At 47.3% G+C, this 27,867-nt stretch overlaps 1 protein-coding gene across 1 annotated transcript in view; it reads right to left on the minus strand.

Moving 5' to 3' along the window:
• Positions 1 to 27,867, minus strand: part of LOC139418957 (threonylcarbamoyladenosine tRNA methylthiotransferase-like) — a 291,223-nt gene that overhangs the window by 36,955 nt on the left and 226,401 nt on the right. Inside the window, exons 4-5 of the mRNA XM_071168755.1 lie at positions 21,962 to 22,045; positions 2,822 to 2,986 (exon numbers count right to left, since the gene is read on the minus strand). Coding sequence (XP_071024856.1) covers positions 2,822 to 2,986; positions 21,962 to 22,045 — 249 coding nt within the window. The remainder of the gene's footprint in view (positions 1 to 2,821; positions 2,987 to 21,961; positions 22,046 to 27,867) is intronic.

Below are 27,867 nucleotides of genomic sequence, written 5' to 3' on the forward strand. Positions count from 1 at the left end.
TCCGTGAATTCTATCTAAGGACTATTGTAGGGAGGAACAGATGGCCTAGGAGCAGACACAGTGTGAGTTCAGACTGGCACCCAATTCCCTACTGTATATAGTAGGACTACTTTAGACCAATAGTCAATGAGGCTGAGAGAGGAGAGGAGAGTTTCGCTAGCAGCTTCATTTAAGCATCTCTAGAGAGCCTAAATCACGTCCTTCATTCTACCAGACACTCCGGAGGGGACTAGTCTTATCTATTCAGATTGGGGTTGTCACCATTCCAATGTCACCATGCCAGTGTCACCATGCCAGTGTCACCATTCCAATGTCACCATTCCAATGTCACCATTCCAATGTCACCATTCCAATGTCACCATTCCAGTGTCACCATTCCAGTGTCACCATTCCAGTGTCACCATTCCACCATACTAGATGTTCCTCGGCAAAAAAAAAAAAAAAAAACACGAAACAGACTGAAATCTATGCTCCTTTAAAACCTACTTTTGTAAAAATAAAAAATAATGTGTGCTATAGTTGGCAAAAATAAACGAAATGTGACTCTGGGTGACAAGGATAAGGAAGGCTGTTTCGTCCAACATTAAGAAGGTTATTCCTCGAGACATTTAGACCGCTTCCTGCTTCGTTTCCTTTGCTTCCTGGTATCGTGTCAACACTAATTCAGGTAGTTACTGCCTTCACGCTGACTGAATGGTAGACTTTCTCCTCTGTTCATAATGTCTTTTTCTGTTAATGCGATTCCTTTATTAACGCATTGCCCTTATTCAACCTGGTAAGCCAATGGGAAGACATGCCCTCTGACGACCTGAGATCGCTCGGCCTACCAGCTACCTGCTGAAAAGAAAACGCTCGAACCTCTAGCTGAATTCAATAGGGCCATTGATGTGACAACGCATTAAGTAGGAAAGACTTCACACGGTGTTCAGGCGGATTGACGCTGTGAATGAAATGTCATTTCCAAGCCGAGACTAATAGTAATAACAGTCATGTAGTTACGGCCTTCCAATCATTTCAAATCACCTTGCACTTTGGTTCCCTGGAAGAAAAGGCAGCTATTGGAGGAACTTGGAGAAACAACTCAGAGTGTGACGGCTGCACCTGAAGTAACCCTGCCAGCCTCCGAGTAAACTGGCGTGAAAAACTATTTTATTTCAAGCAGAACAACAATAAAAACAACAAATCCCATATGGAAAAAAATAACCATTTTGCTGTAGGTCTGTTCCGTTGTTAACTTTTGCCGTAGATATTCTCCTGTCTGAGATAGTGTTAAGGGAATTTTTATCAATAATGACTAATTATGTATACATTTCAATCAGGACTGACTAATCAGAATACTATTATGTTACTGTATATGTACTAATCAGAATACTATTATGTTACTGTATATGTACTAATCAGAATACTATTATGTTACTGTATATGTACTAATCAGAATACTATTATGTTACTGTATATGTACTAATCAGAATACTATTCTGTTACTCTCAATGTACTAATCAGAATACTATTATGTTACTGTATATGTACTAATCAGAATACTATTCTGTTACTCTCAATGTACTAATCAGAATACTATTATGTTACTCTCAATGTACTAATCAGAATACTATTATGTTACTCTCAATGTACTAATCAGAATACTATTCTGTTACTGTATATGTACTAATCAGAATACTATTATGTTACTGTATATGTACTAATCAGAATACTATTATGTTACTGTATATGTACTAATCAGAATACTATTCTGTTACTGTATATGTACTAATCAGAATACTATTATGTTACTGTATATGTACTAATCAGAATACTATTATGTTACTCTCAATGTACTAATCAGAACACTATTATGTTACTGTATATGTACTAATCAGAATACTATTCTGTTACTGTATATGTACTAATCAGAATACTATTATGTTACTGTATATGTACTAATCAGAATACTATTCTGTTACTCTCAATGTACTAATCAGAATACTATTATGTTACTGTATATGTACTAATCAGAATACTATTATGTTACTGTATATGTACTAATCAGAATACTATTATGTTACTGTATATGTACTAATCAGAATACTATTATGTTACTCTCAATGTACTAATCAGAATACTATTCTGTTAATGTATATGTACTAATCAGAATACTATTATGTTACTCTCAATGTACTAATCAGAATACTATTCTGTTACTGTATATGTACTAATCAGAATACTATTATGTTACTCTCAATGTACTAATCAGAATACTATTCTGTTAATGTATATGTACTAATCAGAATACTATTATGTTACTCTCAATGTACTAATCAGAATACTATTATGTGACTGTATATGTATGAATTTTCTTTTTAATCCTAGTACTGAATATAATGTGTGTAAATATAATCAAGAATTAGAACAATGACTGTCTGTTCCTTGGTAGAAATGAATGAACTATATCGCCAGACTGGCTAGAATGCTTATCTACACAGGCTGACCTTGGCTCTAGGCGAGGTGGGAAGGCTTGAGAACTATAGAGCCTTTCTACCAGTGTCAAGAAGAGACGGAACATTTAGAAAACGCTGACGTCATTTTCAGTTTATAACCTGTGGTAAAATGTGTAATGAGCAGTACTCACGAGAATGAACGCAGCTGGTTGATTTCAAAGGCTGGTCTCTGTCCATTTTACACCAATAAGGGTCTTACAACCTCTCTTTGATTTTAATTGGGTATTAAAACAGAGGAATGTAATTCCTGTAACAGATAGCTACCGCTGTGGCTCTAATAGGAGTTGACAGAGGAGACACAAACACAGTCGTATTGAATAGGTTACCTGACTGAGCCCAGACACCTCCCCCTGCTGCAGCGGCTCGGCGATGGAGGGAGTGAACACTTTGGAGCCGTCCAGCGGTCTTCCCTTCAGGAAGTGCTTGCCGGCCTCGAAGATCTCCACCTCAATCATCTTCCCCTTGAACTCTGACCTCCTGGGCACCAGCACCTGACACAGGAAATATGAAATGGGGTGTGGGGGGGGGGGGGGGGGGTTAGAGGTCAATGTGTGAAATCCATTGAACATGGGAAAAACTGTTGTCAGAGAAGCATGGTGTAAAAAAAGGTGATGGATCACCCCCCGCTCAGTGTTGTAACGGTACAACTGGACACTACTGGAGGTTTCTGTAAGTCATGACCAGTTTAGGAGGATTCAAACGTCACCACCCGCTCAGTGTTGTAACGGTACACCTGGACACTACCGGAGGTTTCTGTAAGTCATGACCAGTTTAGGAGGATTCAAACGTCACCACCCGCTCAGTGTTGTAACGGTACACCTGGACACTACTGGAGGTTTCTGTAAGTCATGACCAGTTTAGGAGGATTCAAACGTCACCACCCGCTCAGTGTTGTAACGGTACACCTGGACACTACTGGAGGTTTCTGTAAGTCATGACCAGTTTAGGAGGATTCAAACGTCACCACCCGCTCGCTCAGTGTTGTAACAGTACACCTGGACACTACTGGAGGTTTCTGTAAGTCATGACCAGTTTAGGAGGATTCAAACGTCACCACCCGCTCAGTGTTGTAACGGTACACCTGGACACTACCGGAGGTTTCTTAAAGTCATGAGGACCAGTTTAAGAGGATTCAAACGTCCTGGTGGTGTTGGATGCCAAGGAGACATGGGGAGGCAGGTAGCCTAGTGGTTAGAGTGTAGGGACGGCAGGTAGCCTAGTGGTCAGAGTGTAGGGGAGGCAGGTAGCCTAGTGGTTAGAGTGTAGGGACGGCAGGTAGCCTAGTGGTCAGAGTGTAGGGACGGCAGGTAGCCTAGTGGTCAGAGTGTAGGGGCGGCAGGTAGCCTAGTGGTTAGAGTGTAGGGACGGCAGGTAGCCTAGTGGTTAGAGTGTAGGGACGGCAGGTAGCCTAGTGGTTAGAGTGTAGGGACGGCAGGTAGCCTAGTGGTTAGAGTGTAGGGACGGCAGGTAGCCTAGTGGTTAGAGTGTAGGGACGGCAGGTAGCCTAGTGGTTAGAGTGTAGGGACGGCAGGTAGCCTAGTGGTCAGAATGTAGGGACGGCAGGTAGCCTAGTGGTTAGAGTGTAGGGACGGCAGGTAGCTTAGTGGTCAGAGTGTAGGGACGGCAGGTAGTCTAGTGGTTAGAGTGTAGGGACGGCAGGTAGCCTAGTGGTTAGAATGTAGGGACCACAGGTAGCCTAGTGGTTAGAGTGTAGGGACGGCAGGTAGCCTAGTGGTCAGAGTGTAGGGACGGCAGGTAGCCTAGTGGTCAGAGTGTAGGGACGGCAGGTACCCTAGTGGTTAGAGTGGAGGGACGGCAGGTACCCTAGTGGTTAGAGTGTATGGGCCAACATCACTGTGGAACGCTTTCTACACCTCGTAGAGTCAATATGGGCCAACATCCCTGTGGAACGCTTTCTACACCTTGTAGAGTCAATATGGGCCAACATCACTGTGGAACACTTTCGACACCTTGTAATGTCCCATGCCCTCGGCAAAAGAGGATGCAGCTCAATATTAGGAAGGTGTTCATAATGTTTGATATACTGTAGGTCTGTTCTTGAGTTGTTCTCGTCTAATAATGTTCTGTATTATGTTTCATGTTCTGTGTTGGACCCCAGGAAGAGGAGCTGCTGCTTTTGCAACAGCTAATAGGGATCCTAATAAAATACCCAATACCCTTTGCTCTCCCCCCAGCAGCATGCCTATGTAACTGCCAAAATAAAGGAAGAACCAACATAGTGTATTTTTTTAATATATTTGTTTTACTTCACCTTAATTTAACTAGGCAAGTCAGTTAAGAACAAACTCTTATTTACAATGACGGCCTACCGGGGAACAGTGGGTTAACTGCCTGTTCAGGGGCAGAATGACAGATGTTTACCTTGTCAGCTTGGGGATTCGAGCTCGCAACCTTTCGTTTACTGGCCCAACGCTCTAACCACTAGGCTACCTGCCTCTAACCACTAGGCTACCTGCCTCTAACCACCAGGCTACCTGCCTCTAACCACTAGGCTACCTGCCTCTAACCACTAGGCTACCTGCCTCTAACCACCAGGCTACCTGCCTCAAACCACCAGGCTACCTGCCTCTAACCACTAGGCTACCTGCCTCTAACCACTAGGCTACCTGCCTCTAACCACTAGGCTACCTGCCTCTAACCACTAGGCTATCTGCCTCTAACCTCCAGGCTACCTGCCTCTAACCACTAGGCTACCTGCCTCTAACCACTAGGCTACCTGTCTCAAACCACTAGGCTACCTGCCTCTAACCACTAGGCTACCTGCCTCTAACCACTAGGCTACCTGCCTCTAACCACCAGGCTACCTGCCTCTAACCACTAGGCTACCTGTCTCTAACCACTCGGCTACCTGCCTCTAACCACTCGGCTACCTGCCTCTAACCACTAGGCTACCTGCCTCTAACCACTAGGCTACCTGCCTCTTACCACTAGGCTACCTGCCTCCCCCCTCTAACCACTAGGCTACCTGTCTCTAACCACTAGGCTACCTGCCTCTAACCACTCGGCTACCTGCCTCTAACCACCAGGCTACCTGCCTCCCCCCTCTAACCACTAGGCTACCTGCCTCTAACCACTAGGCTACCTGCCTCTAACCACTAGGCTACCTGCCTCTAACCACTCGGCTACCTGCCTCTAACCACTAGGCTACCTGCCTCTAACCACTAGGCTACCTGCCTCTAACCACCAGGCTACCTGCCTCAAACCACCAGGCTACCTGCCTCTAACCACTAGGCTACCTGCCTCTAACCACTAGGCTACCTGCCTCTAACCACTAGGCTACCTGCCTCTAACCACTAGGCTATCTGCCTCTAACCTCCAGGCTACCTGCCTCTAACCACTAGGCTACCTGCCTCTAACCACTAGGCTACCTGTCTCAAACCACTAGGCTACCTGCCTCTAACCACTAGGCTACCTGCCTCTAACCACTAGGCTACCTGCCTCTAACCACCAGGCTACCTGCCTCTAACCACTAGGCTACCTGTCTCTAACCACTCGGCTACCTGCCTCTAACCACTCGGCTACCTGCCTCTAACCACTAGGCTACCTGCCTCTAACCACTAGGCTACCTGCCTCTTACCACTAGGCTACCTGCCTCCCCCCTCTAACCACTAGGCTACCTGTCTCTAACCACTAGGCTACCTGCCTCTAACCACTCGGCTACCTGCCTCTAACCACCAGGCTACCTGCCTCCCCCCTCTAACCACTAGGCTACCTGTCTCTAACCACTAGGCTACCTGTCTCTAACCACTTGGCTACCTGCCTCTAACCACTAGGCTACCTGCCTCTAACCACCAGGCTACCTGCCTCTAACCACTAGGCTACCTGTCTCTAACCACTAGGCTACCTGCCTCTAACCACTAGGCTACCTGCCTCTAACCACTAGGCTACCTGCCTCTAACCACTAGGCTACCTGTCTCTAACCACTAGGCTACCTGCCTCTAACCACTAGGCTACCTGCCTCTAACCACTAGGCTACCTGCCTCTAACCACTAGGCTACCTGCCTCTAACCACTAGGCTACCTGCCTCCCCCCTCTAACCACTAGGCTACCTGTCTCTAACCACTAGGCTACCTGCCTCTAACCACTCGGCTACCTGCCTCTAACCACCAGGCTACCTGCCTCCCCCCTCTAACCACTAGGCTACCTGTCTCTAACCACTAGGCTACCTGCCTCTAACCACTAGGCTACCTGTCTCTAACCACTAGGCTACCTGTCTCTAACCACTTGGCTACCTGCCTCTAACCACTAGGCTACCTGCCTCTAACCACCAGGCTACCTGCCTCTAACCACTAGGCTACCTGTCTTTAACCACTAGGCTACCTGCCTCTAACCACTCGGCTACCTGCCTCTAACCACTAGGCTACCTGCCTCTAACCACTAGGCTACCTGCCTCTAACCACTAGGCTACCTGCCTCCCCCCTCTAACCACTAGGCTACCTGTCTCTAACCACTAGGCTACCTGCCTCTAACCACTCGGCTACCTGCCTCTAACCACCAGGCTACCTGCCTCTAACCACTAGGCTACCTGTCTCTAAACAATAGGCTACCTGCCTCTAACCACTAGGCTACCTGTCTCTAACCACTAGGCTACCTGCCTCTAACCACTAGGCTACCTGCCTCTAACCACTAGGCTACCTGCCTCTAACCACTAGGCTACCTGCCTCTAACCACCAGGCTACCTGCCTCAAACCACCAGGCTACCTGCCTCAAACCACCAGGCTACCTGCCTCTAACCACTAGGCTACTTGCCTCTAACCACTAGGCTACCTGCCTCTAACCACTAGGCTATCTTCCTCTAACCACCAGGCTACCTGCCTCTAACCACTAGGCTACCTGCCTCTAAACACTAGGCTACCTGCATCAAACCACTAGGCTACCTGCCTCTAACCACTAGGCTACCTGCCTCTAACCACTAGGCTACCTGTCTCTAACCACTTGGCTACCTGCCTCTAACCACTAGGCTACCTGCCTCTAACCACCAGGCTACCTGCCTCTAACCACTAGGCTACCTGTCTCTAACCACTAGGCTACCTGTCTCTAACCACTAGGCTACCTGCCTCCCCCCTCTAACCACTAGGCTACCTGTCTCTAACCACTAGGCTACCTGCCTCTAACCACTCACTTCCCCTGAACAAGGCAGTTAACCCACTGTTCCCCTGAACAAGGCAGTTAACCCACTGTTACCCTGAACAAGGCAGTTAACCCACTGTTCCCCTGAACAAGGCAGTTAACCCACTGTTCCCCTGACAAAGGCAGTTAACCCACTGTTCCCCTGAACAAGGCAGTTAACCCACTGTTCCCCTGACCAAGACAGTTAACCCACTGTTCCCCTGAACAAGGCAATTAACCCACTGTTCCTAGACCAGTTAACCCACTGTTCCTAGACCAGTTAACCCACTGTTCCCCTGAACAAGGCAGTTAACCCACTGTTCCCCTGAACAAAGCAGTTAACCCACTGTTCCTAGACCAGTTAACCCACTGTTCCTAGACCAGTTAACCCACTGTTCCCCTGAACAAGGAAGTTAACCCACTGTTCCCCTGAACAAGGCAGTTAACCCACTGTTCCCCTGAACAAGGCAGTTAACCCACTGTTCCCCTGAACAAGGCAATTAACCCACTGTTCCCCTGAACAAGGCAGTTAACCCACTGTTCCTAGACCAGTTAACCCACTGTTCCTAGACCAGTTAACCCACTGTTCCGCTGAACAAGGCAGTTAACCCACTGTTCCCCTGAACAAAGCAGTTAACCCACTGTTCCTAGACCAGTTAACCCACTGTTCCCCTGAACAAGGCAGTTAACCCACTGTTCCCCTGAACAAGGCAGTTAACCCACTGTTCCCCTGAACAAGGCAGTTAACCCACTGTTCTCCTGAACAAGGCAGTTAACCCACTGTTCCCCTGAACAAGGCAGTTAACCCACTGTTCCCCTAAACAAGGCAGTTAACCCACTGTTCCCCTGACCAAGGCAGTTAACCCACTGTTCCCCTGAACAAGGCAGTTAACCCACTGTTCCCCTGAACAAGGCAGTTAACCCACTGTTCCTAGACCAGTTAACCCGCTGTTCCCCTGAACAAGGCAGTTAACCCACTGTTCCCCTGAACAAAGCAGTTAACCCACTGTTCCTAGACCAGTTAACCCACTGTTCCTAGACCAGTTAACCCACTGTTCCCCTGAACAAGGCAGTTAAACCACTGTTCCCCTGAACAAGGCAGTTAACCCACTGTTCCCCTGAACAAGGCAGTTAACCCACTGTTCCCCTGAACAAGGCAGTTAACCCACTGTTCCCCTGAACAAGGCAGTTAACCCACTGTTCCCCTGAACAAGGCAGTTAACCCACTGTTCTCCTGAACAAGGCAGTTAACCCACTGTTCCCCTGAACAAGGCAGTTAACCCACTGTTCCCCTGAACAAGGCAGTTAACCCACTGTTCCTAGACCAGTTAACCCACTGTTCCCCTGAACAAGGCAGTTAACCCACTGTTCCCCTGAACAAAGCAGTTAACCCACTGTTCCTAGACCAGTTAACCCACTGTTCCTAGACCAGTTAACCCACTGTTCCCCTGAACAAGGCAGTTAACCCACTGTTCCCCTGAACAAGGCAGTTAACCCACTGTTCCCCTGAACAAGGCAGTTAACCCACTGTTCCCCTGAACAAGGCAGTTAACCCACTGTTCCCCTGAACAAGGCAGTTAACCCACTGTTCCCCTGAACAAGGCAGTTAACCCACTGTTCTCCTGAACAAGGCAGTTAACCCACTGTTCCCCTGAACAAGGCAGTTAACCCACTGTTCCCCTGAACAAGGCAGTTAACCCACTGTTCCCCTGAACAAGGCAGTTAACCCACTGTTCCCCTGAACAAAACAGTTAACCCACTGTTCCTAGACCAGTTAACCCACTGTTCCTAGACCAGTTAACCCACTGTTCCCCTGAACAAGGCAGTTAACCCACTGTTCCCCTGAACAAGGCAGTTAACCCACTGTTCCTCTGAACAAGGCAATTAACCCACTGTTCCCCGGTAGGCCGTCATTGTAAATAAGAATTTGTTCTTAACTGACTTAGTTAAATTAAGGTTAAATACAATAATGCCAGTGAGCAAGTAAAAGGTTTAGAGATGTCCTCCTCCAGTCCCAGCCAATGGGAGTACAGTCACAGTCCCAGTCAATGGGAGTACAGTACAGCAGGGGATGTGTCCTCCTCCAGTCCCAGCGAATGGGAGTACAGTACAGCAGGGGATGTGTCCTCCTCCAGTCCCAGTCAATGGGAGTACAGTACAGCAGGGGATGTGTCCTCCTCCAGTCCCAGTCAATGGGAGTACAGTACAGCAGGGGATGTGTCCTCCTCCAGTCCCAGCCAATGGGAGTACAGTACAGCAGGGGCTGTGTCCTCCTCCAGTCCCAGTCAATGGGAGTACAGTACAGCAGGGGATGTGTCCTCCTCCAGTCTCAGCCAATGGGAGTACAGTACAGCAGGGGATGTGTCCTCCTCCAGTCCCAGTCAATGGGAGTACAGTACAGCAGGGGATGTGTCCTCCTCCAGTCCCAGTCAATGGGAGTACAGTACAGCAGGGGATGTGTCCTCCTCCAGTCTCAGCCAATGGGAGTACAGTACAGCAGGGGATGTGTCCTCCTCCAGTCCCAGTCAATGGGGGTACAGTACAGCAGGGGATGTGTCCTCCTCCAGTCCCAGCCAATGGGAGTACAGTACAGCAGGGGATGTGTCCTCCTCCAGTCCCAGCCAATGGGAGTACAGTACAGCAGGGGATGTGTCCTCCTCCAGTCTCAGCCAATGGGAGTACAGTACAGCAGGGGATGTGTCCTCCTCCAGTCTCAGCCAATGGGAGTACAGTACAGCAGGGGATGTGTCCTCCTCCAGTCTCAGCCAATGGGAGTACAGTACAGCAGGGGATGTGTCCTCCTCCAGTCTCAGCCAATGGGAGTACAGTACAGCAGGGGATGTGTCCTCCTCCAGTCCCAGCCAATGGGAGTACAGTACAGCAGGGGATGTGTCCTCCTCCAGTCCCAGCCAATGGGAGTACAGCACAGCAGGGGATGTGTCCTCCTCCAGTCCCAGCCAATGGGAGTACAGCACAGCAGGGGATGTGTCCTCCTCCAGTCCCAGTCAATGGGGGTACAGCACAGCAGGGGATGTGTCCTCCTCCAGTCCCAGCCAATGGGAGTACAGTACAGCAGGGGATGGATCCTCCTCCAGTCCCAGCCAATGGGAGTACAGTACAGCAGGGGATGGATCCTCCTCCAGTCCCAGCCAATGGGAGTACAGTACAGCAGGGGATGGATCCTCCTCCAGTCCCAGCCAATGGGAGTACAGTACAGCAGGGGATGTATAGTTAAACTACATATCAGTGTGCACAGCTTGCTCCTAGCAGCCCCTGGAGTACGGGAACGGGGCTTAGTGTTCCATCTCGGAACGCTGTGGCATTCCCAGTATTCCCAAGACAGATATAACCCTCGTTCCTTCACAACACATTCCTACACTGCTCCCTGAGATTACACACTTATATATATATGCATCAGGTCCTATAGAAAAGTTGGATCCAACCTCCACACAATTGGATTTAAAGATGCTTGTGCAGAGGAGATTAATCTACAGGGGTTCGGGGTTGTAATGGCCTTCATTATGTTGTGCTTGGTTGGTAGTGTTGGTATTAGCCTGGCATTTAAACGGCTTAGCCTGGCATTTAAACCCCCTTCCCCCATCACCCCCCCCCCCCTTCCACAGCCCCCCTTCCACAGCTCCCTTCAACCATGGGCGAAGGGGGGCTGTTGATGGGAGGAACGGGGGGGGGGGGGGGCTGTTGATGGGAGGAAGGGGGGGGGGCTGTTGATGGGAGGAAGGGGGGGGCTGTTGATGGGAGGAACGGGGGGGGGGGGGGGGGGGCTGTTGATGGGAGGGGGGGGGGGGCTGTTGATGGGAGGAAGGGGGGGCTGTTGATGGGAGGAACGGGGGGGGGGGGCTGTTGATGGGAGGAAGGGGGGGGCTGTTGATGGGGGGGGGGCTGTTGATGGGAGGAAGGGGGGGGCTGTTGATGGGAGGAAGGGGGGCAGAAGGCCTGGCTTGGTGAGGAGATGTCTGAAAGGCCCTATTATGTTCCATCAAAACTCTATACTATAGAGAATATCTTTGGATCTGACAATTACTGTTTCAATTAACTGGAAAATAAATGTGTTTCCCCTGAACGCTGCTGCCCCTAATTGTCTTATTCTTTCTGTGGCTCGAAATTAAAATTCTTAAGTGTGACAATTGTTTTTTTTCCATTCAATTATGTAAAGCGCTCAAGGTCAAACGTTGGCATGTTCTGAGAGAGACGAGCTTTCACATCTCAACTGAACAGAAAACAGGCGTTCGGGGTGCTTGACAACGAGAACAAGTCTTCAGTCGTTTCCTTTAGAAATATCTGTATACCATGTACATTGATGAGCCCGTCATGACAGAATCCTCCTATCTATATGATTTAGTGTGAGGTACTGTTGGGCCCTGTTCCCAGTGGACAGCGTTGTAGGTAACTACAGTTTATAGACATCTTTACCACGTAGTACTGCTCTCTCATGCCTGCTCATGCCTGCTCAAAGGGTGTCTGGACAACAAAAAGATCCTTCCTTCCACACGGGTTATGTAAAGGATGTACAGTGTACTCACAAATAAAAAAAACAGAAATACCTTATTTAAATAAGTATTCAGACCCTTTGCTATGAGACTCGAAATTGAGCTCAGATGCATCCTGTTTCCATTGATTATCCTTGAGATGTTTCTACAACTTGATTGGAGTCCACCTGTGGTAAATTCAATTGATTGGACATGATGTGGAAACCTGTCTATATAAGGTTGACAGTGCATGTCAGAGCTAAAAACCAAGCCATGAGGTCGAAGGAATTGTCCGTAGCAATCGGGGGAGAAGGGTCTTGGTCAGGGAGGTGACCTAAAACCCGATGGTCACTCTGACAGAGCTCCAGAGTTCCTCTGTGGAGATGGGAGAACCTTCCAGAAGAACAACCATCTCTGCAGCACTCCACCAATCAGGCCTTTATGGTTGAGAGGCCAGACGGAAGCCACACCTCAGTAAAAGGCACATGACAGCCCGCTTGGAGTTGGTCAAAAGGCACCTAAAGACTCTCAGACCGTGAGAAACAATATTCTCTGGTTTGATAAAACCAAGATTGAAATCTTTAGCCTGAATGCCAAGTGTCACGTCTGGAGGAAACCTGGCACCATCCCTACGGTGAAGCATGGTGGTGGCAGTATCATGCTGTGGGGATGTTTTTCAGCAGCAGGGACTGGGAGACTAGTCAGGGTTGAGGCAAAGATAAACAGAGTAAAGTACAGAGAGATCCTTGATGAAAACCTGCTCCAGAGCACTCAGGACCTCAGACTGGGGTGAAGGTTCACCTTCATACAGGACAATAACCCTAAGCAGACAGCAAATACAATGCAGGAGTGGCTTCGGGACAAGTCTCTGAAAGTCCTTGAGTGGCCCAGATAGATTCCCGGACTTGAATCCGATCGAACATCTCTGGAGAGACCTGAAAATAGCTGTGCAGCGACACTCCCCATCCAACCTGACAGAGCTTGAGAGGATCTGCAGAGAAGAATGGGAGAAACTCCCCAAATACAGGTGTGCCAAGCTTGTAGCGTCATACTCAAGAAGACTGGAGGCTGTAATCGCTGCCAAAGGTGATTCAACAAAGTACTGAGTAAAGGGTCTGAATACTTATGTAAATGTGATATTTCCGTTTTTTTATTTTGAATATATTTGCACAAATAAAATAAAACCATTCTTGCTTTGTCATTATGGGGTATTATGGGGTATGGATTATTTGTGGGTAGCTAAAAACTACTCCATTTCAGAATACGGTTGTAACTTAACGAAATATGGAAAAAGTCAAGGGGTCTGAATACTTTCCGAATGCTCTGTATGCCTCTGCATCAGTCTTCTACCAGATGAGACCAGGTGATAGGGCTGGTGACCAGGTGAGTCTATATTATAGGGCTGGTGACCAGGTGAGTCTATATGATAGGGCTGGTGACCAGGTGAGTCTATATGATAGGGCTGGTGACCAGGTGAGTCTATATGATAGGGCTGGTGACCAGGTGAATCTATATGATAGGGCTGGTGACCAGGTGAGTCTATATGATAGGGCTGGTGACCAGGTGAGTCTATATGATAGGACTGGTGACCAGGTGAGGCTATATGATAGGGCTGGTGACCAGGTGAGTCTATATTATAGGGCTGGTGACCAGGTGAGTCTATATGATAGGGCTGGTGACCAGGTGAGTCTATATGATAGGGCTGGTGACCAGGTGAGTCTATATGATAGGGCTGGTGACCAGGTGAGTCTATATGATAGGGCTAGTGACCAGGTGAGTCTATATGATAGGGCTAGTGACCAGGTGAGTCTATATGATAGGGCTGGTGACCAGGTGAGTCTATATGATAGGGCTGGTGACCAGGTGAGTCTATATGATAGGGCTGGTGACCAGGTGAGTCTATATGATAGGAGTGGTGACCAGGTGAGTCTATTTAATAGGAGTGGACATGGTGCGGATGGGGGGAGGGGATGGTGCGTGTGGACTGGGTGGTCGAAGGCAGCCCTTTACCAGGTGAGTCTATATGATAGGAGTTGACAGAGGGGATGGTGCGTGTGGACTGGGTGGTCGAAGGCAGCCCTTTACCAGGTGAGTCTATATGATAGGAGTGGTGACCAGGTGAGTCTATATGATAGGAGTGGTGACCAGGTGAGTCTATATGATAGGAGTGGACAGAGGGGATGGTGCGTGTGGACTGGGTGGTCGAAGGCAGCCCTTTACCAGTTGATTAAATGATGAAAAAGCTTGTTAAGGCCTGACACGAGGATCCCGTCTATTCAAACACACCAGAACACAATCTCACATAGAGACACACCCTCTGTGTCAGCGTAAGGTGATGACTAAAGTGTCTTATTAGGATAGAGACAGTGGCTAACAGGGGAAAACAGTGCTCTGCTATGGAAGATTAAACAGTAGCCCATAACACTTTAGATGAGCAGCAGTCGGTTGGGTCTGATTAACAAATCGATCCATGTTAGAACACTGTGTCCCCGGCCCCCCTGACCTGCAGAGGGCTGTGTGTTCAGAGTAGCTGGCCATGTCTCCTTTCTTTTAGGGATCATAGCACACGTTCCCCTCCCACCAACAGAATATCACACACACACACATGGAGGCACACACTCCTCTCTCTCTACACTCTCTCCTTTACCATTAAAGAAGGTATGGCAAGACACTTCCGACAGCTTTAGAATTCCCTGCAGCTCCTTGTACACCACACCTCTCCCCTCCCTCCCTCTCTCTCTCCTCCCCCCACCTCTTTCTCTCTCTCCTCTCCCTGTCCCCTCCCCCTAACACTCTCCCCTCTCCCTCCCTCTCTCCTCCCCCCACCTCTTTCTCTCCCTCCTACTACTCTCTCCTCTCCCTCCCTCCCTCCCTCCTCTTTCTCTCCCTCCTACTACTCTCTCCTCTCCCTGTCCCCTCCCCCTCCTCTCCTCCCTCCCTCCCTCTCTCTCTCCCCCCCACCTCTTTCCTTCCTGCCTTCTCCCTCCCTCCCACCCCTCTCTCCCTCCCACCCCTCTCTCCTTTACTCTCCCCTCTCCCTCCCACCCCTCTCTTCCACCCACCCCTCTCTCCTTTACTCTCCCCTCTCCCTCACCCTGTCCCCTCCCCACTCTCCCTCTCTCCCTTCTCCCTCCCACCCCTCTCTCCTTTACTCTCCCCTCTCCCTCCCACCCCTCACCCTGTCCCCTCCCCACTCTCCCTCTCTCCTGTGCAGCTGAATAGCAGGAGAGCAGCAGGAGAGAGGATTCATCCGTCACAATGCCCAGAGACTCTTAACAGAGACATAATGAGAATATTCCGGAGACCATCCTGGATTCACAGGGCTATTCAGCAGGGGTCACCCAGCCAAGGAGAGGAGTCTTTTCTCTCTCTCTATCTATCTCCCTCTCTATCTCTCTCCCTCTCTATCTATCTCTATCTATCTCCCTCTCTATCTCTCTCTCTATCTATCTCTATCTCTCTCTATCTATCTCTATATCTCTCTCTCTATCCAATCCTTTTTTAAGTCCTTCAATTTAGACGGTAGGAGTGAAAACAGTGAAAGGAGAGTGAGAGGATAGTGAGAGGATAGTGAGGGGAGAGTGAGAGGAGAGTGAGAGCAGAGTGACGTGAGAGTGAGAGGAGAGTGAGAGGATAGTGAAGGGAGAGTGAGAGGAGAGTGACGTGAGAGTGAGAGGAGAGTGAGAGGAGAGTGACGTGAGAGTGAGAGGAGAGTGAGAGGAGAGTGAAGGGAGAGTGAGAGGAGAGTGACGTGAGAGTGAGAGGAGAGTGAGTGGAGAGTGAAGGGAGAGTGAGAGGAGAGTGACGTGAGAGTGAGAGGAGAGTGAGAGGATAGTGAATGGGGAGTGAGAGGAGAGTGACGTGAGAGTGAGAGGAGAGTGAGAGGAGAGTGAAGGGAGAGTGAGAGGAGAGTGAGAGGAGAGTGAAGGGAGAGTGAGAGGAGAGTGACGTGAGAGTGAGACGAGAGTGAGAGGAGAGTGAAGGGAGAGTGAGAGGAGAGTGACGTGAGAGTGAGAGGAGAGTGAGAGGAGAGTGACGGGAGAGTGACGGGAGAGTGACGGGAGAGTGAGAGGAGAGTGAGGGGAGAGTGAGAGGAGAGTGAGAGGATAGTGAGGGGAGAGTGAGAGGAGAGTGAGAGGAGAGTGACGGGAGAGTGAGGGGAGAGTGAGAGGAGAGTGACGGGAGAGTGAGGGGAGAGTGAGAGGAGAGTGACGGGAGAGTGAGAGGAGAGTGAGAGGACAGTGAGGGGAGAGTGACGGAAGAGTGACGGGAGAGTGAGGGGAGAGTGAGAGGAGAGTGATGGGAGAGTGAGGGGAGAGTGAGAGGAGAGTGAGAGGAGGGAGAGTGAGAGGAGAGTGAAGGGAGAGTGAGAGGAGAGTGAGAGGAGAGTGAGGGGAGAGTGAGAGGAGAGTGAGAGGAGAGTGGCGGGAGAGTGAGAGGAGAGTGATGGGAGAGTGAGGGGAGAGTGAGAGGAGAGTGAAGGGAGAGTGAGGGGAGAGTGAGAGGAGAGAGGGGAGAGTGAAGGGAGAGTGAGGGGAGAGTGAGAGGAGAGTGATGGGAGAGTGAGGGGAGAGTGAGAGGAGAGTGAGAGGAGAGTGATGGGAGAGTGAGGGGAGAGTGAGAGGAGAGAGAAGGGAGAGTGAGGGGAGAGTGAGAGGAGTGTGAGGGGAGAGTGAGAGGAGAGTGAGAGGAGAGTGGCGGGAGAGTGAGAGGAGAGTGAAAGACAGGAATGGCAGATCTTCTGTGGTGGCTGGTAGGCAGGCTGTCTTTATGATGCCCGCCAGAGGTGGTTAGGGTTCGGGTCAGGGTCAGACAAGCACAGATCACTTTGCTGCACAGGCCCCAAGCAAAGGGACACATCTAATACCTCAGCTCCAGACTCCACTAGCTCTGAGACATAATATATACACTCACCGGACAGTTTATTAGGTACACCACCCCGTTCGCAAAAATGGATCCCTCCTACAAGTCAAGTGGCCGTGACGTGCTCTATAAAGCAGGCAGACAGGCATCAAGGCATTCAGTTACTGCTATATTGAACGTTAGAACGGGCAAAACCAGTGACCGAAGCGACTGAGCGCGGTATGATCGTGGCTGCCAGGCGAGTCAGATCCAGTATCTCGCCTGGTCCGACGAATCCCGGGTTCTTGTTGCGTCATGCTGATGGCAGAGTCAGGATTCCCCTAAGATTTTAGGCTGTTCTGGAGTTAAAGGTGGGTCCGACCCGGTACTAGATGGGTGTACCTAATAAACTGTCCGGTGAATGTATATTCCCTCTGAACCACAGTCTGTAGAATATATAGGGACAGGAAGAGTGGTGGTGGTGTCTTAGAACAGACTCACAAAACAACAAGAGAGAGACAGAGAGAGACAGAGAGACAGAGAGAGACAGAGAGAGACAGAGAGACAAAGAGAGAGACATAGAGACAGACCGACACAGAAAGCGAGAGTGAGAGAAAGAGACAGAAAGAGAGACAGAGAGAGAAAGAGAGAGAAAGAGAGACAAAGAGAGGGAGAAAAAGAGAGAGACAGAGAGAGAAAGAGACAAAGAGAGAGAGAAAGAGACAAAGAGAGAGAGAAAGAGAGAGAGAGAGACATAGAGAGAGAAAGAGAGACAGAGAGAGAGAGAGACAGAGAGAGAGAGAAAGAGAGAGAGAGACAGAGAGAGAGAAAGAGAGACAGAGAGAGAGACAGAAAGAGAGACAAAGAGAGAGAGACAGAGAGTGAGAGACAGAGAGAGAGACAGACAGAGAGAAAGCGAGACAAAGAGAGAGAGAGAGACAGACACACAGAGAGCGAGAGAGAGAAAGAGAGACAGAGAGAGAAAGAGAGACAGAAAGAGAGAGAGTGAGACAGAGAGTGAGACAGAGAGTGAGACAGAGAGAGAGAAAGAGAGACAAAGAGAGAGACAGACAGACAGACACACAGAGAGCGAGAGAAAGAGAGAGACGAGAGAAATCAGGATCGAAAGAGAGAGAGACACAGAGAGTGACAGTTAAAGAGAGAGAGAGAAAGAAACAGAGAGAGCGGGATGCTGTGATGTGGTGTCAGGGATGGGGCTTTAAATGTTGGCTCATGGTTTTATGACATAATGGTTGAATATGAATCCCATCTATTCACACAGTGTGTCACAGAAAGATGTGTTTCCAGCTGCCTGGGAGAGAAGCAGAGTAAAACAGAGACTGGTCCCATGTCTAGAGACCGGTCCCATGTCTAGAGACAGGTCCCATGTCTAAAGACAGGTCACATGTCTAGAGACCGGTCACATGTCTAGAGACCGATCACATGCCTAGAGACCGGTCACATGCCTAGAGACCGGTCACATGCCTAGAGACCGGTCACATGTCTAGAGACCGGTCTAGAGACCGGGCACATGTCTAGAGACCGGTCTAGAGACCAGTCACATGTCTCGATACCGGTCCCATGTCTAGAGACCGGTCCCATGTCTAGAGACCGGTCACATGTCTAGAGACCGGTCACATGTCTAGAGACCGGTCACATGTCTAGAGACCGGTCACATGCTTAGAGACCGGTCACATGTCTAGAGACCGGTCACATGTCTAGAGACCGGTCACATGCCTAGAGACCGGTCACATGTCTAGAGACCGGTCTAGAGACCAGTCACATGTCTCGATACCGGTCCCATGTCTAGAGACCGGTCCCATGTCTAGAGACCGGTCACATGTCTAGAGACCGGTCACATGTCTAGAGACCGGTCACATGTCTAGAGACCGGTCACATGTCTAGAGACCGGTCACATGTCTAGAGACCAGTCACATGTCTAGAGACCGGTCACGTCTAGAGACTGGTCACATGTCTAGAGACTAGTCACATGTCTGCTTCTCTCACATGTCTAGAGACCGGTCACATGCCTAGAGACCGGTCACATGCCTAGAGACCTGTCACATGCCTAGAGACCGGTCACATGTCTAGAGACCGGTCACATGTCTAGAGACCGGTCACATGTCTAGAGACTAGTCACATGTCTAGAGACCGGTCTAGAGACCGGTCACATGTCTAGAGACCGGTCACATGTCTAGAGACCGGTCTAGAGACCAGTCACATGTCATTGTGTACTCAGCCCTCTAGACAGCTCCTGATTTAGGATGGGCAAGCGAGAAAAAAATAAATCATTTTAGAGGGATGGGTTTGGAAAAACCTTTGACGCAGATCAAACTGCCAACAGTCCACCTGGAGCTACAGCAACTAGATGACACTAGTAACTACATTTATAGCCCAGAGACAAGACCGGCAGGGAGAACAAGTATCACTGCTCTCTTCCAGTCCCTTTTTTTTAAAAGCACAACTTCAAACATGTTTCTGATGATTGTTAACACAGGGGTAAATTGATTTATTTGAAGGGATGTTTGAAAGTTATTTTTTTATTTTTACAAGGAGACGAGGGGAGGGAAGCTTTGAAGCCATGTGCAGCAGGGTGCTGTGGGATTTTCAGCTGGTATGTGGCTTAAGGCTGGAAGGATGAAGGCTGGACTGAATGTTTGCACATTAAAAGCAGGAGATTAGTCTTATTATCAGTTGCCAAAACGGAGGACTGGAGGGCCTCCATGTGATTGATTACAAGCTGAGCTAACCTGGGGTAACCACCTGCATTACAAGCTGAGCTAACCTGGGGTAACCATCTGCATTACAAGCTGAGCTAACCTGGGGTAACCATCTGCATTACAAGCTGAGCTAACCTGGGGTAACCATCTGCATTACAAGCTAAGCTAACCTGGGGTAACCACCTGCATTACAAGCTAAGCTAACCTGGGGGTAACCACCTGCATTACAAGCTAAGCTAACCTGGGGTAACCACCTGCATTACAAGCTAAGCTAACCTGGGGTAACCACCTGCATTACAAGCTAAGCTAACCTGGGGTAACCACCTGCATTACAAGCTAAGCTAACCCGGGGTAACCTCCTGCATTACAAGCTAAGCTAACCTGGGGGTAACCACCTGCATTACAAGCTAAGCTAACCTGGGGTAACCACCTGCATTACAAGCTAAGCTAACCTGGGGTAACCACCTGCATTACAAGCTAAGTTAACCTGGGGGTAACCACCTGCATTACAAGTTGAGTTAACCTGGGGGTAACCACCTGCATTACAAGCTAAGCTAACCTGGGGGTAACTACCTGCAATACAAGCTAAGCTAACCTGGGGGTAACCACCTGCATTAGAGCGTTGGACTAGTAACTGAAAGGTTGCAAGTTCGAATCCCCGAGCTGACAAGGTACAAATCTGTCGTTCAGTTAACCCACTGTTCCAAGGCCGTCATTGAAAATAGGAATTTGTTCTTCACTGACTTGCCTAGTTAAATGAAGGTCAAATAAACTGACTTACCTGCATTACAATCTAACCACACACAGACTAATCTAACCTGTGGTAACCACCTGCATTACAATCTAACCACACACAGACTAATCTAACCTGTGGTAACCACCTGCATTACAATCTAACCACACACAGACTAATCTAACCTGTGGTAACCACCTGTTTGAAAGCCAACATGTGTTAATCCGGTTGGGCATTTCTCTGTGATAAGAGAATAAAGAGTACAGACAGTCAAACCCAATGTTTCCATGGTGATGTCGTGTATAAGAGTACAGACAGTCAAACCTAATGTTTCCATGGTGATGTCGTGTATAAGAGTACAGACAGTCAAACCCAATGTTTCCATGGTGATGTCGTGTATAAGAGTACAGACAGTCAAACCCAATGTTTCCATGGTGATGTCGTGTATAAGAGTACAGACAGTCAAACCCAATGTTTCCATGGTGATGTCGTGTATAAGAGTACAGACAGTCAAACCCAATGTTTCCATGGTGATGACGTGTATAAGAGTACAGACAGTCAAACCCAATGTTTCCATGGTGATGTCGTGTATAAGAGTACAGACAGTCAAACCTAATGTTTCCATGGTGATGTCGTGTATAAGAGTACAGGCAGTCAAACCTAATGTTTCCATGGTGATATCGTGTATAAGAGTACAGACAGTCAAACCTAATGTTTCCATGGTGATGTCGTGTATAAGAGTACAGACAGTCAAACCTAATGTTTCCATGGTGATGTCGTGTATAAGAGTACAGACAGTCAAACCCAATGTTTCCATGGTGATGTCGTGTATAAGAGTACAGACAGTCAAACCCAATGTTTCCATGGTGATGACGTGTATAAGAGTACAGACAGTCAAACCCAATGTTTCCATGGTGATGTCGTGTATAAGAGTACAGACAGTCAAACCCAATGTTTCCATGGTGATGTCGTGTATAAGAGTACAGACAGTCAAACCCAATGTTTCCATGGTGATGTCGTGTATAAGAGTACAGACAGTCAAACCCAATGTTTCCATGGTGATGTCGTGTATAAGAGTACAGACAGTCAAACCCAATGTTTCCATGGTGATGTCGTGTATAAGAGTACAGACAGTCAAACCCAATGTTTCCATGGTGATGACGTGTATAAGAGACAGTCAAACCAAATGTTTCCATGGTGATGTCGTGTATAAGAGTACAGACAGTCAAACCCAATGTTTCCATGGTGATGACGTGTATAAGAGTACAGACAGTCAAACCCAATGTTTCCATGGTGATGTCGTGTATAAGAGACAGTCAAACCCAATGTTTCCATGGTGATGACGTGTATAAGAGTACAGACAGTCAAACCCAATGTTTCCATGGTGATGTCGTGTATAAGAGACAGTCAAACCCAATGTTTCCATGGTGATGTTGTGTATAAGAAAGAATTCTATAAACCTTCTAATGCCATCTCTTATCGTCTTCAACTGTAGTGAAATGTCATGTCACTGAGTTGTAGCAGGGTGAGTTGAATGAAAGCCTGGTGTCTTACCTGCTCATAGTATTTGTTGTGAGCCACATAGTACTGGGAGTCAAAGGACTCCTCAGTCACAAGCACCAGCTGGGTCTCCCCAATCTGAAAGACAAGAAAGAGTGGCAGTTTAAACACAACGTTGTTTTATCCAGAGTTGATACCAAGCTCATGTTATACATGATAAGGAGAGAGACTACAGCATTTCAATTAGACTCAGACCAGGACTGTCTCAACTAGAACATGACTAGACTCAGACCAGGACTGTCTCAACTGGAACATGACTAGACTCAGACCAGGACTGTCTCAACTAGAACATGACTAGACTCAGACTAGGACTGTCTCAACTAGAACATGACTAGACTCAGACCAGGACTGTCTCAACAGGAACATGACTAGAATCAGACCAGGACTGTCTCAACTAGAACATGACTAGACTCAGACCAGGACTGTCTCAACTAGAACATGACTAGACTCAGACCAGGACTGTCTCAACTAGAACATGACTAGACTCAGACCAGGACCGTCTCAACTAGAACATGACTAGACTCAGACCAGGACTGTCTCAACTAGAACATGACTAGACTCAGACCAGGACTGTCTCAACAGGAACATGACTAGACTCAGACCAGGACTGTCTCAACTAGAACATAACTAAACTCAGACCAGGACTGTCTCAACAGGAACATGACTAGACTCAGACCAGGACTGTCTCAACTAGAACATGACTAGACTCAGACCAGGACTGTCTCAACAGGAACATGACTAGACTCAGACCAGGACTGTCTCAACAGGAACATGACTAGACTCAGACCAGGACCGTCTCAACTAGAACATGACTAGACTCAGACCAGGACTGTCTCAACTAGAACATGACTAGACTCAGACCAGGACTGTCTCAACTAGAACATGACTAGACTCAGACCAGGACTGTCTCAACTAGAACATGACTAGACTCAGACCAGGACTGTCTCAACTAGAACATGACTAGACTCAGACCAGGACTGTCTCAACTAGAACATGACTAGACTCAGACCAGGACTGTCTCAACTAGAACATGACTAGACTCAGACCAGGACTGTCTCAACTAGAACATGACTAGACTCAGACCAGGACCGTCTCAACTAGAACATGACTAGAATCAGACCAGGACTGTCTCAACTAGAACATGACTAGACTCAGACCAGGACTGTCTCAACTAGAACATGACTAGACTCAGACCAGGACTGTCTCAACTAGAACATGACTAGACTCAGACCAGGACTGTCTCAACTAGAACATGACTAGACTCAGACCAGGACTGTCTCATATGGAACATGGATAGAGAGACCAAGGCTGTTTTAATGTCTGAACAGGGTGCCATCTGAGACCAAGGCTGTTTAATGTCTGAACAGGGTGCCATCTGAGACCAAGGCTGTTTTAATTTTCTGAACAGGGTGCCATTTGAGACCAAGGCTGTTTTAATGTCTAGCGATCACAGCATAAAATACATCTCTTTTGTAAAAAAAGGTGTTATTTAAAACGAAACCTCTCAAACGAAGTTCACAAATTGGATGTTTTTTTTTTTAAATGTCTCTCTCCCCTCTCTCTGTCTCTGTGTCTCTTCACACCCACAGAAAGAGAATATGTTCCCATCATGAATATGTGCTAATTAGACAACAAAAAGATAGGACTAGCTACAACAGGCAGAAACCAACGTGTCCAGGGCTGTCACCCACCCAACACACATACACTACCAATCATTCTGCCAAAGAGACACACGATGAAACAAGAAAACTAAATCCTCAAAGAGAGTAAGAGGACGTTATCTTCGTGTCAGTTTGTTTTAGTAGTATCTGTTAGTGTAGTAAATTAAATGGGGAAAAAAAAGAATCCACGATGTGGCTTCTATAGTTAATATAATCTTTAATGAACCAATTAAGGAACGTAGAGTTTCCTGATAGCAAGCTAATTGCTTCTAAACTGGTTGCCATGGAGACCCGGGGATGTTGAAGGAAAGGAGAATCGTCTAATTTTATACAGAGTGTTGGTGTTAAAATCACACACACGGGCACACACACACACACACACACACACACACACACACGAGAGAGGCCTGCACTCGTCCTATTAAGTCTCAGACAGACTTCCAATATAAATGTCCATTGTCTATAAGGGCCTCTGTCTTCCAAAGGAAAAATACCTAATGCTTAGATAGATAGAGAGAGTGAGAGAGAGAGAGAGAGATAGAGAGAGACAAAGAGAGAGTTGAAAGAGAGAGAGAGACAAAGAGAGAGTTGAAAGAGAGAGAGAGAGAGAGAGAGTTGAGAGAGAGAGAGAGAGTTGAGAGAGAGAGATAGAGAGAGACAGAGAGAGAGAGAGAGAGAGAGAGAGAAAGAGAGACAGAGGGAGAGAGAGAGAGAGAAAGAGAGAGAGAGAGAGAGAGAGAGAGAGAGAGAGAGAGAGAGAGAAAGAGAAACAGAGGGAGAGAGAGAGAGAGAAAGAGAGAGAGGGACAGAGAGAGAGAGAGAGAGAGAGAGAGAGAGAGAGAGAGAGAGAGAGAGAGAGAGAGCTCTTTATCATATCTTAATTGCTTTCACTTTATTTCCAGAAGAGGTTTGGGGAGCAGCTGTCCTTTAGAGACTAAAAGATGCCCCGTGAAAGCTGCTTGTTGTTTTGGTCTCTCCCCCCTCCTTACCCCTCCCCTCCTCCCTACTCATCCCCATCTCCTCACACACCAACAGGATCTGGCAAAAGAGAGACCGATGTAAAGGCAAGTTTAAAAAGAGGCGATAGAGAAGAGGAGGAGAAAGAGGAGAGGAGCCAAAGAGGAGAAGAGAATAGGAGAAGAGAATAGGAGAAGAAGAGAATAGGAGGAGAAGAGAATAGGAGGAGAAGAGAATAGGAGAAGAAGAGAATAGGAGAAGAAGAGAATAGGAGAAGAAGAGAATAGGAGGAGAAGAGAACAGGAGAAGAAGATAATAGGAGAAGAGAATAGGAGGAGAAGAGAATAGGAGGAGAAGAGAGGAGGAGAAGAAGAGAATATGAGAAGAAGAGAATAGGAGAAGAAGAGAATAGGAGGAGAAGAGAGGAGGAGAAGAAGAGAATAGGGGGAGAAGAGAATAGGAGAAGAAGAGAATAGGAGAAGAAGAGAATAGGAGGAGAAGAGAATAGGAGAAGAAGAGAATAGAAGAAGAGAATAGGAGGAGAAGAGAATAGGAGAAGAAGAGAATATGAGAAGAAGAGAATAGGAGGAGAAGAGAATAGGAGAAGAGAATAGGAGAAGAAGAGAATAGGAGGAGAAGAGAATAGGAGAAGAAGAGAATAGGAGGAGAAGAGAATAGGAGAAGAGAATATGAGAAGAAGAGAATAGGAGGAGAAGAGAATAGGAGAAGAAGAGAATAGGAGAAGAAGAGAATAGAAGAAGAGAATATGAGAAGAAGAGAATAGGAGGAGAAGAGAATAGGAGAAGAAGAGAATAGGAGAAGAAGAGAATAGGAGGAGAAGAGAATAGGAGAAGAAGAGAATAGGAGGAGAAGAGAATAGGATAAGAGAATAGGAGGAGAAGAGAATAGGAGAAGAGAATAGGAGAAGAAGAGAATAGGAGGAGAAGAGAGGAGGAGAAGAAGAGAATAGGAGGAGAAGAGAATAGGAGGAGAAGAGAATAGGAGGAGAAGAGAATAGAAGAAGAGAATAGGAGAAGAAGAGAATAGGAGGAGAAGAGAGGAGGAGGAGAAGAGAATAGGAGAAGAAGAGAATAGGAGAAGAAGAGAATAGAAGAAGAGAATAGGAGAATAAGAGAATAGGAGAAGAAGAGAATAGGAGGAGAAGAGAACAGGAGAAGAAGAGAATAGAAGGAGAAGAGAATAGGAGAAGAAGAGAATAGGAGAAGAAGAGAATAGGAGGAGAAGAGAATAGGAGAAGAAGAGAATAGGAGGAGAAGAGAATAGGATAAGAGAATAGAAGAAGAGAATATGAGAATAAGAGAATAGGAGGAGAAGAGAATAGGAGAATAAGAGAATAGGAGAAGAAGAGAATAGGAGGAGAAGAGAATAGGAGAAGAGAATAGGAGAAGAAGAGAATAGGAGGAGAAGAGAGGAGGAGAAGAAGAGAATAGGAGGAGAAGAGAATAGGAGGAGAAGAGAATAGAAGAAGAGAATAGGAGAAGAAGAGAATAGGAGGAGAAGAGAGGAGGAGGAGAAGAGAGGAGGAGAAGAAGAGAATAGGAGAAGAAGAGAATAGGAGAAGAAGAGAATAGAAGAAGAGAATAGGAGAATAAGAGAATAGGAGAAGAAGAGAATAGGAGGAGAAGAGAACAGGAGGAGAAGAGAATAGAAGGAGAAGAGAATAGGAGGAGAAGAGAATAGAAGAAGAGAATAGGAGAAGAAGAGAATAGAAGAAGAAGAGAATAGAAGAAGAAGAGAATAGGAGAAGAAGAGAATAGGAGAAGAAGAGAATAGGAGGAGAAGAGAATAGAAGAAGAAGAGAATAGGAGAAGAAGAGAATAGGAGAAGAAGAGAGGAGGAGAAGAAGAGAATAGAAGAAGAAGAGAATAGGAGAAGAAGATAATAGGAGGAGAAGAGAATAGGAGAAGAAGAGAATAGGAGGAGAAGAGAATAGGAGAAGAAGAGAATAGGAGAAGAAGAGAATAGGAGAAGAAGAGAATAGGAGAAGAGGAGAATATGAGAAGATAGGAGGAGAAGAGAATAGGAGAAGAAGAGAATAGAAGAAGAAGAGAATAGAAGAAGAAGAGAATAGAAGAAGAAGAGAATAGAAGAAGAAGAGAATAGAAGGAGAAGAGAATAGGAGAAGAAGAGAATAGGAGAAGAAGAGAATAGGAGAAGAAGAGAATAGAAGAAGAAGAGAATAGGAGAAGAAGAGAATAGGAGAAGAAGAGAATAGGAGGAGAAGAGAATAGGAGAAGAAGAGAATAGGAGGAGAAGAGAATAGGAGAAGAAGAGAATAGGAGAAGAAGAGAATAGGAGAAGAAGAGAATAGGAGAAGAGGAGAATAGGAGAAGATAGGAGGAGAAGAGAATAGGAGAAGAAGAGAATAGGAGAAGAAGAGAATAGGAGAAGAAGAGAATAGGAGAAGAAGAGAATAGGAGGAGAAGATAATAGAAGAAGAAGAGAGGAGGAGAAGAGAATAGGAGAAGAAGAGAATAGGAGGAGAAGAGAATAGGAGAAGAAGAGAATAGGAGGAGAAGAGAGGAGGAGAAGAGAATAGGAGAAGAAGAGGCTCGATAGTAGGCAGGAGCTCCTCTCTTCGTGACTCCCCTGGTTGTGTGTCTCTCCCCCCTGGTTTCAAGGCTCATTAAAACACACAGCCTGCTCCTCCTCCTCCTCCTCCTGTCAGCCTGCCCAGAATGCCCAGAATGCCCAGCGACACAAAGAGGAACATGTAAAAGGTTGTCCGTGCCAACGTTAAAAGTCTGTCCGACATTACAGGGAGAGTATTGGACAGAGAGAGACTGCATGAGACACCAACAGACAACTGATGGCCTATACAACACTAATACACCCACTATACCTGAAGGACCAGAGCACCACATTTATACACCCACTATACCTGAAGGACCACATCTATACACCCACTATACCTGAAGGACCACATCTATACACCCACTATACCTGAAGGACCACATCTATACACCCACTATACCTGAAGGACCACATCTATACACCCACTATACCTGAAGGACCAGGGCATCACATCTATACACCCACTATACCTGAAGGACCACATCTATACACCCACTATACCTGAAGGACCAGAGCACCACATCTATACACCCACTATACCTGAAGGACCACATCTATACACCCACTATACCTGAAGGACCACATCTATACACCCACTCACTATACCTGAAGGACCAGAGCACCACATCTATACACTCACTATACCTGAAGGACCACATCTATACACCCACTATACCTGAAGGACCA

Source organism: Oncorhynchus clarkii, chromosome 2, assembly GCF_045791955.1.
Source record: "Oncorhynchus clarkii lewisi isolate Uvic-CL-2024 chromosome 2, UVic_Ocla_1.0, whole genome shotgun sequence".
Taxonomy (NCBI): domain Eukaryota; kingdom Metazoa; phylum Chordata; class Actinopteri; order Salmoniformes; family Salmonidae; genus Oncorhynchus; species Oncorhynchus clarkii.